Source organism: Musca vetustissima, unplaced genomic scaffold (assembly GCF_032173495.1).
Source record: "Musca vetustissima isolate MV318-11 ecotype Yass unplaced genomic scaffold, APGP_CSIRO_Mvet_v1 utg39857, whole genome shotgun sequence".
NCBI lineage: Eukaryota > Metazoa > Arthropoda > Insecta > Diptera > Muscidae > Musca > Musca vetustissima.
Window position 1 is genome coordinate 127150 of NW_026880846.1, and position 16255 is coordinate 143404.

A 16255-nucleotide genomic window follows, 5' to 3' on the forward strand; every position below is an offset into this window, starting at 1 on the left:
TGATTTAATAATTAGTATGTTCTTGTAAACCAATGGTAAAACATTAAGACTCTTGCAGATTCTATAACAGAGAAAAATAAACCAGAATCAACTTTAATATTCTAAACCAAAAATTCTTATATATAAAATTTTCTTCACTATGACTGAGCTACACATTTATCCCATCGCCGTTACTATAAACACACACCGCCTTTGCCTTCACTTACTCTAAATAATCGTTTATCGATAAATCAAAAGTCGAGCTGTAGATCCCTTAGCGCAAGCGAGCAATTGTTAATATTTTCTCCATTAAAAAACGAAAATAATAGAAATTTCTAAATATTTAAACAAATTATTCACAAATAAACCAAAATATTGGAGTGAACACTAAATTACGAACACATACAAACAACAACTGAGTGCAATGGCTTCATTGGAACCAGCTCAAAATAAAACCTGGGATTTGTCGTTGTATGAACTACAACGCAAACCTCAGGAAATAATTACAGACAACACTGAAATTGCCGTATCCCCAAGGAGTTTACACAGCGAGCTAATGTGTCCCATCTGTTTAGATATGCTGAAGAAGACAATGACCACCAAAGAGTGTTTACATCGTTTCTGTCAAGATTGTATTATTACTGCATTGCGTTCGGGTAACAAAGAGTGTCCAACATGCCGTAAGAAATTGGTGTCAAAACGTTCTTTGCGGCCAGATCCTAATTTTGATTTGTTGATATCGAAAATCTATCCCAGTCGCGAGGAATATGAGGCTATACAGGAGAAGGTTATGGCTAAATTCAATCAAACTCAATCACAACAGGCATTGGTCAATTCCATTAACGAAGGCATTAAATTACAAAGTCAAAATCGACCACAGCGTTTCCGCACCAAAGGCAGTGGTGGTGGCCGTGGTTCCCAAGCAAATGGCACAAATCACAATTCATCACATGCACACAATGTTTCTAACGAGAGCAATACAAATGGCAACGAAAGCGATAGTAATCGAGAAAATTCCACTGGACCGGCAAATGTTGCAGCACGGGCAGCTACTCCACCACCACCCACACATTCTACAACGCCATCCACAGTCGCCAACAACATTGTGGCAACATCATCAACAGGCATGGCAAATCAAGGGGCCAGCACCTCCACAACACGCATGGATGATGGTGGCTCCAATCCACCCTCAGTACGTTCTACACCCTCCCCAGTTCCCTCGAATTCAAGCAGTTCAAAACCCAAACGGGCAATGTCAGTTTTGACCTCCGAACGTTCTGAAGAATCTGAATCCGATTCACAAATGGATTGTCGTACCGAAGGAGATTCCAATATCGATACCGAAGGTGAGGGTAATGGGGAATTGGGTATAAACGATGAAATAGAATTGGTCTTTAAACCCCATCCCACAGAAATGGCTGCCGATAATCAGCTGATGAAGGCCCTTAAAGAGAATTGTATACGTTACATTAAGACCACAGCAAATGCCACGGTCGATCATTTAAGCAAGTACTTGGCATTACGTATGACCCTCGATTTGGATTCCGAATTACCCGAAGCAAATCGTATGCTTAATTTATGTATTTACATTGCACCACAGCCCTCGCAATTGGTCATATTGAATGGCAATCAAACGCTGCATCAGGTCAATGAGAAATTCTGGAAGGTAAACAAACCCATGGAAATGTTCTATTCATGGAAGAAATCTTAAAAATGGCTGTTACCTTCTGGAAGGCCATTCCAGAAAATGACAACTAATAGACAGTAGCAGCAGTAGGAGAAGCAGAAGGAGAATTGCTTTGCTGCTTACAAACTGATCTGTATAGATGATATATAGTTGTGTGGCCCTCTCCGTTTATTTTAGATATACTTTTAGCCTATTTAATTTTTAGTTTTAATCAAGTAAAAATATAAATGTATTTATGAAACAAAAAGGAAAATATTACGTACTCACACAGAAAGATATATAATATATATAATTGCTTTTAATGTTTATTATCATTACGATCCATCACTTAATAATATATACAGACATATATAAACAAATAAAGTAAAACAGATATTGTAGAATTAAAAAGATGTTGTAATAGATTTTTAATAATTTTGAGGGGTTTCCTAAAAATCCACATTTATATTTGATTGACCTTGAAAAATATTCTTTAACAAATCAACATTTTTAATCTCCAAACAAATAAAAAAGTTCGTTAAGCTCGGCCGTGTCGAACATTTTTACGTGCTCTGGGGCACTTAAATACCAAGTTACAGACAGGTTAAGAGAGAGTTGGTGACTATTTAAAACTAGGACCTATATCGAAAATGTTATTCTAATATGTTTTTCACCCTTCAAGAACCCTGAGTGCTATACTAAAGACATTTCGATAGAAGAATTCGCCTAAAACATTGTGTAAAAATATGGACCCATATCGAAAATGTCCTGTTTTACACTCTGTAAGAAACTGGGATGCCGAATCATAATTACAGACATAGTCCTATATCGAAATCATAATTACAGACATAGTCCTATATCGAAATCATAATTACATAGTCCTATATCGAAAATGTTCGGTAAATATATTTTGTACCCTTCAAAAAAACAGCGGCAAAAATATTGAAAATGGGTCGGGACCTTGTCAAAACATGGACCCATATCGAAAATTTCCAACTTCAAGACCAGACTGCAAAAATATAACAACTTCGATGAGATAATATGGACCTATATCAATTTTTTTACAAAGGTATTTTACGTACCTCAAGAACTCGCGATGAAAAATATTACCCACTTCGATGGCAAAATGAGGCGGAAACCTTCGAAATATAAATACAACACAGGATGCCGAATGTCAGCCGCTTCATGGAAAAATCGCTTCAAATGTGCCGGGACCTTTATGTAAACACATGAACCCATATCGAAATTGTTTTATTTTGTCACCTTCTTCTATGAACCCGGCATACCGACAGTCACATCGGTAGGAAAATGCGACAGAAATCTTTCAAAACCAAAAAAGTTCGGGACATAGTCCTATATCGAAAATATTCTGCAAATATATTTTCAACCTCCAAAAACCACTTCTGAAACCTTCAAATACCTTTAAAACTCCAAGAACCCATAATGAGAAAATATAACCACTTCGATGGGGTAATTCGAAAATACTGAAAATTGGTACTATGTAAAAATAGGGTCCTATGTTGAATTTTTGAAAAGGGTTTTTTGAAAATTGCGGCGGAACCTTTCAAAACCAAAAAAGGTCAGGACTTAAAATGGGGACTACATCAAAACATAGTGCTATATCGAATATATTTTCACCCTCCAAAACCCACTTCTGAAACCTTCAACTTTTCAATAGATGGTTTAAAACTCCAAGAATCCAGAATGCGAAAATATAACCACTTCGATGGGAAAATTCGAAAATACCGAAAATTGGTAGAGGCCTTCATATGAGGCCTATGTCAAAATATGGTCCTATATAGAATGTTTGCAAAGGTGTTTTTTGCACTTCAAGAAATGTTACACACTTCGATGGCAAAATGAGGCGGAAACCTTAAATACAAAAATAAGAACCCGGCATACCAACTCAAAGTCACTTCGGAAAAAAATGCTTCGGGAACCTTTTAAACCCAAAAAGGTTGGGACTTTAAATGGGGTCTACGTCATAAGATAGTCCTATATCGAAAATGTTCTGCAAATATATTTCTGCCCTCCCAAAAACCCAGAATGCCAAAACCTTAAAAATACAAATCGGTGGGACGAAAAAAATGGAATTATATCAAAATTATTTGCAAATACAGCCACCTTGCTGGGAAAATACAGCCACCTTGTTGGGGAAAGGCGGATAAAACCTTAAAATAAACCAAAATAGGCCGGGGTCTTAATATGAGGCCTATGTCTAAACATTAGACGCTTTGAGCATCCAAGAACACAGGATGCCGAATGACAGCCGCAACAATAGGAAATGGCGGATAATCCCTTCAAATCGGTCGGGACCTTTATATGGAGGCTGTGTAAAAATATAGGCCTATATCGACAATTTTTTGAAAATATCCGCAGTGCCATATTGCAGACACTTCGTCGAGAAAACGCGACAAAAATCCACCAAAATACCGAAAATGGTGCGAGACTTTTATATGGAGACTTTGTCGAATATTTTTTGCAAAGTTTTTACCCTCTGATAACGTGGAATGGAAAATTGCAGGCTCTACGATGGTAGAATGCGGCAAAAACCTTCAAAATATCGAATATAGGGCGGAACTCTTTTATATAAAGGATATGTCGAACATTTTGCAAAGAGGTTTTCCACCCTTCTAAGAACTCGGAATGCCAAACAACAGTCATTTCGATGGAAAAAACTCAAAATTCAACCTTCAAAATACAAAAACTGGGGACTAGATCTATATATGGGTGCCAGATCAAAACATGAACCTATATTAAAGATTTTCTGCAATGATTTTTTACCCTCCAAAGAATCCAGAATGCAGCCCTTTTTGTTTGGAGATGGGAGGTATAAAAATGCACGCTTATAACTGTGCTAGTCTGTGAAATTTATTTTGTAAAATGCCACCGCTTTAAGTTCTTGAAATCCTTTTAAAAAATATTTTTTAAAAATCTACTCTTGTAGCTCGAAAAGCTTTTCAAAAAATATTATTTAAATAATCGAGAGGATTTTTGAAAAGTAGTGGAAATGTATAAAATGCACTCTTTGTCTTGAATTTATGTACATCCTTCCGAAAAAATCTACAATATTAATTAATTTTTGGTACACAAATATATATTTTTTTCAATTATTTTATTTATTAAAATTGTTCCTTATATTAAATTGAAAATAAAAATAAACTACTTAACAACTGATAAAGCTAAATAAAAGTACAAAGGGTGTATTATCATATAATCATGTTGTTCTTACCGGAAGAACGTGAAAATAATAATAAAAAGCTGTCTAATTAAGTAACTACAGTTTCAATTTCTAAGGAATTCACAACTCTCCTTGATATGGTCAAATATCAAGAAAGTATTTGTTTTTGTAAATATACAATAAAAAATAATAATGATAATAAATTATGTTATAAACATAATAAAATAAATTTAATTGGAGGGATATATAAAAAGTATAAATATGTATATTTAATAATGAAATGTAAAAAAAGCTCTTTTATGTTTGTGATGGTATTTATCGGTATTTGGTGCATTAATCGCTCACGTAGTTTCGATGGTGAATTGAAAAAAAAACGGGGGCAGTTTTATTTATCCGCATATATAAAAAAATGTTTCATTGTCATTTGGTGTTGAAAGCACTTATGGTAAAAAAACGTCAGTTCCTCCTGAGTAGCACCCAGAATTTGTGAAAATCTCTACTCTTCATTTCACTTTTCATAGTAAATTTAATTTCTCGGCCAAAGCATCTCGATATCCTTTGTATTCTTCACTCTCTTCGATGGCATTTCGTAGTGTCCCCTGTACTCGCAATAGGCATCGTGTTATTTTATGACCATCACCAGTTTTTATTTGTTCTGTTAATTCTTTTTCTAAATCACGCGGCAATCCAAGATCAACTAATTCATCCAATTCATCGAGGGTAATGACGCCAACATGTGGTTTCATATATTCCCCGCACAATTCATAGACTTCAATATATTGTTCGGCCAGTGATTTATCACCACGACGATTTCTTTCTAAGTAACTTTTAAATAATTTCAAAGCTGGTCGATCGATCAACGTTGCCTGGAGGGTGAGATAATATATTCGTTGAACTTCTTCGACGGTCATATCTTGACAGCCACAAAAGCATTTTAATAGACGCACTGCTGTACCCTGGAAAAAAATTAATAGAAAAAATATTAGAAGAAAATTTTAAATTTACAAGGAGGTGTTACTTTTCTAGTTTTAACTCATTGTCATATTGCCCATTAATGGGGATTGATTCCTTAGAATTTTGGGATATTGGTGGGTCACTACTGAAACATGAATTATACCGGCAGTGGTGTTACTTAAATTTATAAATAAAGGTAGTTTGGGTCCGGCAATGACCTGCCATACAACTTTACACAAATGTTCCGAAAATGTTTTCATATCGGAGACCCTATAAAGTATAAAATGCCGATTTATGCATATCCATCCGTCTGACTGTTGACATCACGATAGAGCTCCCACTACATAAGATATAGGTTTGAAATTTTGCACATACATTGCTATTATTCCTATTAATATTCGGTATTTTTGGCACGTTTTTATGCCGAAATGGCTGTAACTTGGTTTTTTGGGTTATCTGTGAATAAAACATCATCCTACCAACATCAATATTGGTTCACAACTTACCATAGCCCCCATATAGCAATACCTCCGCATTTTGGGGAGTAAAGTCATGTTTTCCTACCGAATTAACTGTTAATTGGTACGTTAGATTCTCTGCTTGAAAAACGCTATAATTATTATTTAGATTGTATTAGTTTTTATTTGAAAGTTATTCACAGAAAACTCGACACCTGTATCTTCTTCCATTTTTGAACCGTATGTTTATATTGACTGCCGCCAAGAGGAGGAAGCTCACTCGCAAAGGACTCTCTGCTTGGAATTGTTATTTTAAATTCCTCAATATTAAGTTATGGGGACATATAGACACTTGAATTTCTAATGTCAGTTCATAATCTCCTGTCAAGTTTAGGGCATTTGCGTGTCCATAGTGAGAAGTTCGCCATATCCCTATGTCATTCATCCTAAATGTGGTTGTGGTTGCCGAGTTATAAATCAAGTGGCTGAATATTTATTATCGCATTCAAAGCAGTATAAGGATTGCTGCCGATCTTTGCACACTACTAATTCTTAGTGCCTTCCACTACACAAGACATCCATAAGTAAGAATGTGAAGGAAAACTGCATCGTAAATCCAGTGTACGCTGAGCGATGACAGTCCCCAGCTCTTCCCTATTGAGCTAATGCAAGAGTACATTGCTATTAAACCCTTTTTTGTACGCTCCTCTACCTACCTTTTCCATGATAAACGGTGGTCTAGGATGGTGCCGATGTATTTCATATTGGTCAAAGTTTACAAGAATCTCGTTTATCACAAGAAGGTAAAGCAAGGGTGATAGCACCCTGTCTTGTGGAGTGTCTCTGTTGACAAACCTACTTATGGAACTATCTCCAATATTTGCATTGATTATTCTGCTTTGGAGCATAACATTAATCCCATCCAACATGGTAGAGGATATTCCCGTTGTAATGAGAACTGAGTGGATAGATGGCCCCCACTACTTTATGTAAAGCAACAGTCTACAGACTTGCCTTTGATGAATGCGTGCTGATATTTGCTGATTTTATTTAGGTCCGGTGCTTTCCTGATCTCCAGGTCTAATAAATTTTCCATTGTTTTCATGAGAAAAGAAGAAGGGCTATTTGGTTTGTAGTATTTCGGTAAAGTGGGACTAGGTTTCAACGCTTTGGGAATTGAGGTAAACTTCTCTCCATGAATGATAACCTTAGACAGACCCTGAAAATCTCCCTCAGTGTTATTAGAGTCCTCTCATATAACAGTATCTCCAATATTTGGGGATATTAGGCATGCATATTTTTCGGCTATCAAATCTTCTAATTAAAAATTATCGATATTGGTCCAAGAAATTGGACACATTTTTTTTGGTTCTCATTGAGTAGAAAATTTCACTTACAAAAATTTACCAACGTTTCAGTGTAAATTATTACGCTAATTCCGTAAATTGGGAATGTGTATCAAACGAATTGTCTATGATTTAATAGTTAGGGATCTCAGTGGGCTACCTTCAAAGCCCACCTTTAACATTAAATCCCCAATATTGTTTTTTTTTTAAGAAATTGGACACGGTGACAAAAACTTCTTAAACAGTTAACAATATTGGTCTACGTTTTGGTGTAGCTTCCATATAACGCCACTCCCAATTTTCGGTAGTTTGAGGGCTGAGGTTGATTAAGTGTCAAAATCTGTTATTATTCATTCTTATAAATCTACAGGAATATGTTCTTATTCAAAAAGTATCATTAATGATAGAATACTATTTATTCAACATTTTCATTCAAGAAGTATATCGTAACTCCCAAGAGACATATTCCGCATGAATATGGAATGGAATATCTGACCTATATCTAGATGCCAAAAAACGTGGATTTATATTTCTATATAGCAATGTTCGTACCATTACCAACATTTTGCAAATATTGCAAAAGTATAGTACAATTACCGCAATATTTTGCGCAGACTCGTCTTCAAGTAGGCCAAATATTATTGTTTAACATTACGATGACGCAATTACTTAGGGGTTCAAAATTATCTTGTGAGAGAAGCATACAGCATCTTCCAAAACGAACGAATTCATATGAAGTAATTCCAACCCCCATTTTATGAAAAAACATAAACTTTTTATTGTTTAAAAACAAGTCGGAATCACTGACTGGGGAAGTCAAAATCACTATTTAGTGAACAATTTTTTTTTTATTTTCAACACTCTGAGAGTCTTTGGGGGATTTATGAGGAGAAGTCGCCCTTTAGACCCCATCTTCGTATTAAAAAGATCAGAACGAGTTGTCCGTACACTTCCCATGAAGTTTACAAGCTTCTAAAATGTAAACCTTTGTGGGGTCATATGGATTCAACCTTCGGACTTTAGTTTCGGTAAACATATTACAATGTGGACAACATGAATCAATTCGATTAATCAATTTTCAAAATTTTGGGTGGACGTACAAATAGAGGTGAAACGGTTGATCGCACTCTTTTTAGGTTTGGTAAAATTTTGAATGAACTTGGATGTACCGTTCGATTCTTATATAAGGTATAATTTATGAAAATTTTGAACATTTCTGGGTGGTGTGTTATAAGGAGTGATCCGAAAGGATCAAAATGCCGGGGTTCGATATAATTTCACAATGAATAAAATTTCGTTTTTGTGAATAAACTGAATGGGTATTTCCCGTAAAATTTCAAATCTTAAGAATGAAATGTATTAGAAACTTCTAAAGCTTCCCAATAACAAAACAACCTGTATGCTTAAATTTCTTTCTGCAAATTATAAAAGATAGCAAAAAGAAATTCTTCATTGTAGATATTATACATATTTATAAAGCCAAAAGGCATAAATTCCCTATGGTATGAGGTAAGCAGCAACAGCGGAAGAAAGACCGGTCTAAATAATCTACAGAATCAATAATAGAACTGTGTCTTCTTTTCGTCTTCTGTGTGATATAGTTAACATATGGATCATATTTTTTGATTCATTCATTGATTAACATACACACATACATATATTATGTACACAATAATTCCCTTCTTACCTTGTATGAGCTCATTTTTGTTGTTTGTGTAATTTGGTTGGTTGGTGGTTTGTTATGCCTCGTCGCTTTTCCTTCCTCCTTCCTTACAACCAGAGAATTGTGTGAAAATAGTGTTTAGCAGCCACGGGAAATATCTACGTCTTTGAATATTTATTTTAGCATTTGTCACGTCAACAGATTTTCATTGGAAATCTTATTTGCACAATTTGTTTTACTTTTATCAGTCAACAAACAAAGAAATAAATAATTTATTGCCAAAAATTCAACCGGATATTTTTGTATGCGCCTCTTATTATCATTGTTGTTATCACAAGTGGTTTAATTTGTTGTTATCGACAGCTGCAAGAATTTTTTTCGTTGTATTAATCACACCAATATTGCAAATTTATCAGTTCGTTTATGTTTTCTTTCAATTTTTGTTACAATACGAAGAAATTATTGCCAAAAAATACTGCGATTTGCTAATAAAATTCACATGCCTGTTCTTGTATTGTTTGGGTACACAAGACTATTTGTTAACGTCAGCTGGACTGTCAAATATGATTAGTGTTGCCAATCACAAATATGCCACAGGGTAGTGCCCCCCTATCAGCTGTTTTGTTGTGCTATGTTTATATGTTGTATTTGAATAAGGAATGTTTTTGGAGAAACTTCAAAATTCTAGAAATATCGTGCTTCAAAATAATAGAGCTTATTTGTTTTAGTTCATCTGACCCCGTAAATATTATTTGCAACTATAGGTGTCATCCTTGAACTTCATCCAGAACTTCACCTTTGTCAGTTGGCGTAGAATCGGTCTTAGAGACAGAGCCCTTCACACGTCGATCATGTTTCGGGAGGGAGATTTCCTCCATCTCGAGCTCACAATGAAGAGCGTGCGGGAAAGTTCATTCGAATCTCGTCTTGCCCTTGATGAGATGGACCTCCCTGTCCGAACTTGCGAAGATACGATACGGCACGTTTGTAGTGCTTCGCATCGCATCGTGCCTTTCCGACGTTTGAATCGTTTTCCGTTGCTGGGGTATCGATAGATTTCCCATCGTCTGACAGCGCTTCAGTCACAGTCTGCCTTTGAAGCTTATTGTCGCCATTTGCCGACACAGGACCTGTTGGAGTTAGACTTGAATTCGGTCGGTCAACAGGGTCTACACTTCCTTCGTTAATTCTAAAGCAATCCTCCTGTGTAGACTTGACCGGAATCACCGTAGTTTCGGAAGCATCGTAGCAGATACAGGTGTAGGTGCCACACCTAGAACAGCCAGATCACAATCACTTAATCTCGACGACACGTGGCTTGTGGTCTTACCAACGATTGCGGGGTTGTTAGCTACCTGCACCGTAGCTTTATTTCTTCTACTCTTTTGATTATTTTAAGGGCACTACCCCGATCCATTTTGGTCCACGGGGGATCCGAAGATCCCCAAGGTTTCCTCGAAGTGCAGATCCGGCCTAGTTTGACCCAGGTCAACTCCATCCTGTACAGGATATTGCAACTCCCCTAGGTTAGGTTAGGATATTGGTAGGATATTGGCAACTCCCCTAGGTTAGGTTACAGTATGCGCGCCTGTAAAAAAGCAACCGCTCCACTCGGAGAAGTATCGTCCATTGTGACCATCCTAAAAATCGTAGTCGCATAGACTGTAATAATGACATATAAGTTTGACATGACAATAAGTTTAAGCTCTTCCTTCCACATTGACAAGAATGGTGAAAATCTACGTCGTTAAATGTCTAGTCAGGGCGATTTTTAGGTTCTACTTCTCAAATCATATAATACTTTTATTCTCGTAGCAGATCTTCCGGATTTTGCCAATATAACAGCCATTGGATTTTCTAACAATCATGCTGTCACAATAATTATGTTCATTGAGCTGAATTTACCTTAAAAAAATTAAATCCCCTCAATATCTTGATTTTGTCGAAATTTTTATAAACACGCTTTTTTTGTCCAAATTACTGTAAGAAAAGTTGCATAATGTCAATCAAACTCTTTCTTGTCAAGTTGAACAAACGAACGAACGTATTTTCTACTAGTTCACACAATTCCATTCAGTGAATAGTTCAATTGCACAAATTTGGCCCCAAACAACACAAATCGAGTTGAAAAAACTTATTTTGCAAACAAAATAGTAATATATAAAATATATTTAAACAATTAAATTGTAAATAATGGCTGCAACGCGTTCACGAAGATCCAATGCCGGTAATAGAATAGCAAAACTGTTGAATGAAGAAGAAGAGGATGAATTCTATAAGACATCATATGGTGGTTTCCAAGAGGAGGAAGAGGACAAGGAATATGTGTAAGTTGGATTACTGAGGAAAGGAGAAGTCGAATGTAATCACCAAGTATTCCATTTCAGGCAAAAAGATGAAGAGGAAGATGTCGTTGATTCCGATTTTAGTATTGATGAAAACGATGAACCCGTTTCCGATCACGACGAGGAAGAGGGAAAGAAACGTAAACGTACCGGTATTAACACTAAAGCTTATAAGGTATGTCCTTATGATACACACTCTGAATTGTATTATTGAAGTGGTTTTTATTTGTTCCAGGAACCTGCCAAACCCACAAAGAAAGAGGAGAAATCAGCAGCTGTAAAGAAGAAACTCACAAAAGTTGTTAAACGTAAAACCCGCGCCAAATTCACAGTTCTTGACTCGGGCAGAAAATCCATACGTATGTCAACGGCCATAAAAACACAGGCCACCAAAATACGTCTAAAGGAAATGGATGATGCCCGTAAGAAAAAGAAGAAGGTTGTACGTGTGGAGGAGTATATGCCTACGCAGGAGGAGTTGTTAGAGGAGGCTAAAATAACCGAAGAAGAAAATCTCAAATCGTTGGGTAAGTGTAATTCGAGGACAATATGAGGGTTTGGTTGTCAATAAGTTTGAGTTTTTTACAACAGATAGTCTAAGGGCTTCATTACAACGATGTATTTTAAATTTTTACTTGTGGAAATCCATACTTCAAAGATTTAGGTCTCAAAATTTTCGCTGGGACCCTTGCATTTCTCTAATGCAATATGGGTATCAATTTAAAAAAAATTCTTATAAATTGATAGACCATAAATGTAAAACCAGTCTTTACATTGTTTAATGCTAATAACTCTGTTTATCCACAAAAAGTATACAATAATTGATCTAAGCAACGCTTATAATTCTGAATGAGAAAATACTCGCATCCTTGATGATGCGATGATCCTTGAAAAAATATTCTTTAAGGGGACCCCCCAATTCTCGGTGTCAAAGATTTTTTGATTTACTTCGAATCTACACTAATTCAAGAATGTACCTACAAAATTTCAAGTGAAAATCTGAAGAACTCTTGAAGATATAGCAGATTTATTGTGTCAGCATAAAGTGACGGCTAAAGGGCTTTCAAACTTTAAACGCGTTTTTGTCCAAACATTGGTTTTACGATTGGCGGGCACGATAACTCAAAAACTAATAACCCAATCAATTCCTAATTTTTACACGTTTCTCTGTGAATGTATAGCTATCGTATGAACTAAGATAAAACCATTCGTTGAAGATCTTCCTTATTTTTATACCCTTCACCATACTGTGGTACAGGGTATTATGTCTTTGTGCATATGTTTGTAACAGGCAAAAGGAAACGAGATAGACATATGGTTCCTTTTAAGAATATGCATAGAATCACTTTTTAAGTCGATTTATGCATGTCCGTCTGTCCGTCCGTCCATGTATTTTTGTTAACAAATTACAGGTCGCATTTGTGATCCGATTTGGATGAAATTTGGCACAGTTCACTTATTTGGCCCAAGGACGAACCCTATTGAAATTGGGAAAAATCGGTTCAGATTTAGATATAGCTCCCATATATATTTTCGTCCGATTTTAGTTAACTAGTGCACTAAAGTCCCTATATATCCTTCGATTTGCACGAAATTTTTCTTTAAAAAATCCACGCTTATAATTTTGATGATCCTTGAAAAAATATTTTTTAAAAAAATCCACGCTTATAATTTTGATGATCCTTGAAAAAATATTCTTTAAAAAATCCACGCTTATAATTTTGATGATCCTTGAAAAAATATTTTTTAAAAAAATCCACGCTTACTGTTCTAAACATTTTTCAATAGTCTTGAAAAATATTCTTTAAAAAATCCACGCTTATAATTTTGATGATCCTTGAAAAAATATTTTTTAAAAAAATCCACGCTTATAATTTTGATGATCCTTGAAAAAATATTTTTTAAAAAAATCCACGCTTATAATTTTGATGATCCTTGAGAAAATGTTCGCTTTTTATTCTGATGATCCTTGAAAAAATATTCTTTAAAAAATCCACGCTTATAATTCTGATGATCCTTGAAAAAATATTCTTAAAAAAATCCACGCTTATAATTTTGATGATCCTTGAAAAAATATTCTTAAAAAAATCCACGCTTATAATTTTGATGATCCTTGAAAAAATATTCTTTAAAAAATCCACGCTTATAATTCTGATGATCCTTTGAAAAATATTCTTTAAAAAATCCACGCCTATAACTCTGATGATCCTTGAAAAAATATTCTTTAAAAAATCCACGCCTATAATTCTGATGATCCTTGAAAAAATATTCTTTAAAAAATCCACGCCTATAATTTTGATGATCCTTGAAAAAATATTATTTAAAAAATCCACTACAAGCTCAAATGATCTTTATCGTATCATTTCTCTGACAATATTTGAGAGCCCTTCAATCAAAATATTCTTCACCATGACATTAAATTTTGTATTTTCCTATTATTTACAGAAAAATTCCATAAAATGGAACTGGAGAAAAAGAAGACACGTCCCACCAAACGCATTTTTACTGGACCTATGATCCGTTATCATTCTGTAACAATGCCGGTTGTGCGAAAACAAACTCGTGGCTCCGTTGCGCCACACGACCCAAATGATCCAAAAAGTAAATGTGAGAGAACTTTTATATCCCTAGAAAATGACTTGGACGAGAAAGTTTTCCACACTATATTCAAGAGTAAAAAATTACAAAGAAATACACCATATTTGTGTCCAATAACAAAGTATGTACAGCAAATTAATATCATATACTTTATTTAATAAATTTTTTTTTATAATTTTCCTTCAGATTACCTGCACGTTACTTTGATCCAGTTACCCAACAACCTTATTATAGTATACAAGCATTTAAGATACTGCGAGAAGCCTATTATATGCAATTGGAGGAAAGAGGCAATACAGACAATCCCGAAATGCAAAAATGGTTAGAGTGGCGTAAAATGGTCAAGGAAAATCGCCTTAAAGCTCTCGCCAGTAAAATTAATTCTTAATCGTAACCTTACATATCCTTCTTTTACTATTTAATTAGAACAAATTAAGTTAGTTTTTTAAATATTTTTTTATTTGGAATTACTTTATTATAGACATGTTTCTATATCACTGATTTCCTAGTGTTGGAACAACATTTAACATTGATTTCTTTTACGAACTATACAAAAAATATTTCTAAAAAAATATTAAATCAAATATTTTAATTTGACACTTTTCGATTATATTTTTTGGCCACTTAGTCATTAGAAATATGTATTTCAATTGATAACATACATATATAAAACTTTATTATTTGGTTGTATAGTAAAAATTTAATTTTGAGTAAAAAGATATTTTTGCAACATTAAATGCCAATGTATTTTAAATTGAATACTTGAATTTTGTCCATATCTCTTATGGATTTTATGTATTTTAAATTTTAATGTTTGATATTTTATATTTAATATGGATAGACATTTATTTTATGCAGAAGACTTTATTTCAGATTATCTGTGTGTGTAAAAAATCTCTTTTGTCCTGAAAAAACGTACAGGACTTAGAGCCACGGGATATTATTATCCAAATACAAAACCAATCAATTTTTGTTCTCAATAAATATGCTACGCTAAAACAATCTCATCCAACAATAACAACTCTAAACATTATGACGCCCCTCAGCTCCATCCGTACCATCAAACTGTGATTGTTATATAAGTGTATCCTCATCTTGTCCCTCATAGACCATTAAAAGGGAATGCTGTGATGGAGAGCGTCCCAATGTCAAGCCACCCAATGAGCCGTCGGGTGAAAGCAAACCCGTTTGTAAACTATTCGTATCACGATAACCAGATGTGGAAGAGGTCTGTGACACCGAATCCCAAGATATTTCTCCAATTGGTTTGGGATGTTCTTCTTGCGATAAAGCAGTAACCTAGTATAGAAATCCATTAGCTTGATTTATTTATTACGATTGGTGTGTGTTTTTACTTACAATACTCGGTGGTTCCATGGGTGTTAGGCGGCTACGTTTTAAACGAAAAGTTTTACGACTAGCTGCCTTTGTTCTTTGCAATCTTGAACGTGTATGATCTCCCGAACTATCTTCAGCTGGACTTTCCGGTGACAAAGGTGTGGTTGAGGTTTCACCCGAAGAATGACGAAATTCCACAGATGATACAAAACGTAATTTCGGTGGTTGGGCCTTAAACGGTGCCTGTTGTAGGCTTTGTGAATGAGACAGCTGTGAGGTGACACCCGATGGCAGAGCTGTGGCAATTGTGGCCGAACTTGTGCCTTGACTAGATGCAGCTCCTGAACCGGATGCACCACCGCCAGCACCAATTAGTGTTGGGGCTGAACCAACTGCTGGATCAGCACCGCCACCACTATGACTTTCGCTGGTTGTGTGATGTTCTTTGCCCGTTGAACTGCTCGATAATGATTCTCGTGGTGGATGCAGAGTTTGTTGCGACAACGTATCACTGGGTGTACAAATGCCACCCGAACCGCTGCGAGAATCGATTGGTGCTGCCGAGACATGTGAGTGTGTTGCTTGCCCTGTAGTGGTACCAGTGAAAATTGAAATTAAAGAAGGTCGTTGTTGGGATTTATTATGTGCATCTGTACCGCTTGTGGCTGCTGGGGTATCGCTCTTCTTTTGATCGGAACTCTCACGATCTGTAATTCGAAATTAAAAT

At 35.4% G+C, this 16255-nt stretch overlaps 4 protein-coding genes across 4 annotated transcripts in view; 2 read left to right on the forward strand and 2 right to left on the reverse strand.

The window, feature by feature from the left end:
• The first annotated feature begins 394 nt into the window (after positions 1–394).
• Positions 395–1744, forward strand: LOC133326720 (E3 ubiquitin-protein ligase RING1). Its single transcript, XM_061535336.1, has one exon. The coding sequence runs from the start codon at positions 404–406 to the stop codon at positions 1688–1690; it is 1287 nt and encodes a 428-aa protein (XP_061391320.1). The 5' UTR covers positions 395–403; the 3' UTR covers positions 1691–1744.
• Positions 1745–5341: 3597 nt separating this feature from the next.
• On the reverse strand, positions 5342–9295 carry LOC133326723 (uncharacterized). The gene is made up of 2 exons (XM_061535338.1): positions 9272–9295; positions 5342–5782 (listed from the first exon to the last, which is right to left on the reverse strand). The coding sequence occupies exons 1-2, from the start codon at positions 9284–9286 to the stop codon at positions 5342–5344; spliced, it is 456 nt and encodes a 151-aa protein (XP_061391322.1). The 5' UTR covers positions 9287–9295.
• A 2139-nt stretch (positions 9296–11434) lies between these two features.
• On the forward strand, positions 11435–14614 carry LOC133326724 (vacuolar protein sorting-associated protein 72 homolog). Its single transcript, XM_061535339.1, has 5 exons — positions 11435–11574; positions 11635–11767; positions 11828–12119; positions 14038–14311; positions 14377–14614. The coding sequence occupies exons 1-5, from the start codon at positions 11441–11443 to the stop codon at positions 14576–14578; spliced, it is 1035 nt and encodes a 344-aa protein (XP_061391323.1). The 5' UTR covers positions 11435–11440; the 3' UTR covers positions 14579–14614.
• A 618-nt stretch (positions 14615–15232) lies between these two features.
• LOC133326725 (protein unc-80 homolog) overlaps positions 15233–16255 on the reverse strand; it is a 52416-nt gene continuing 51393 nt past the window's right edge. The window contains exons 31-32 of the mRNA XM_061535340.1: positions 15550–16235; positions 15233–15489 (exon numbers count right to left, since the gene is read on the reverse strand). Coding sequence (XP_061391324.1) covers positions 15265–15489; positions 15550–16235 — 911 coding nt within the window. The 3' untranslated portion in view covers positions 15233–15264. The remainder of the gene's footprint in view (positions 15490–15549; positions 16236–16255) is intronic.

Coding starts and splice junctions, on each gene's coding strand:
- LOC133326720 (XM_061535336.1), top strand. CDS start 404: ATGGCTTCATTGGAACCAGCTCAAAATAAAACCTGGGATTTGTCGTTG.
- LOC133326724 (XM_061535339.1), top strand. CDS start 11,441: ATGGCTGCAACGCGTTCACGAAGATCCAATGCCGGTAATAGAATAGCA. Junction 11,575..11,634: donor GAAGAGGACAAGGAATATGT/GTAAGTTGGATT, acceptor ATTCCATTTCAG/GCAAAAAGATGAAGAGGAAG. Junction 12,120..14,037: donor AGAAAATCTCAAATCGTTGG/GTAAGTGTAATT, acceptor TATTATTTACAG/AAAAATTCCATAAAATGGAA.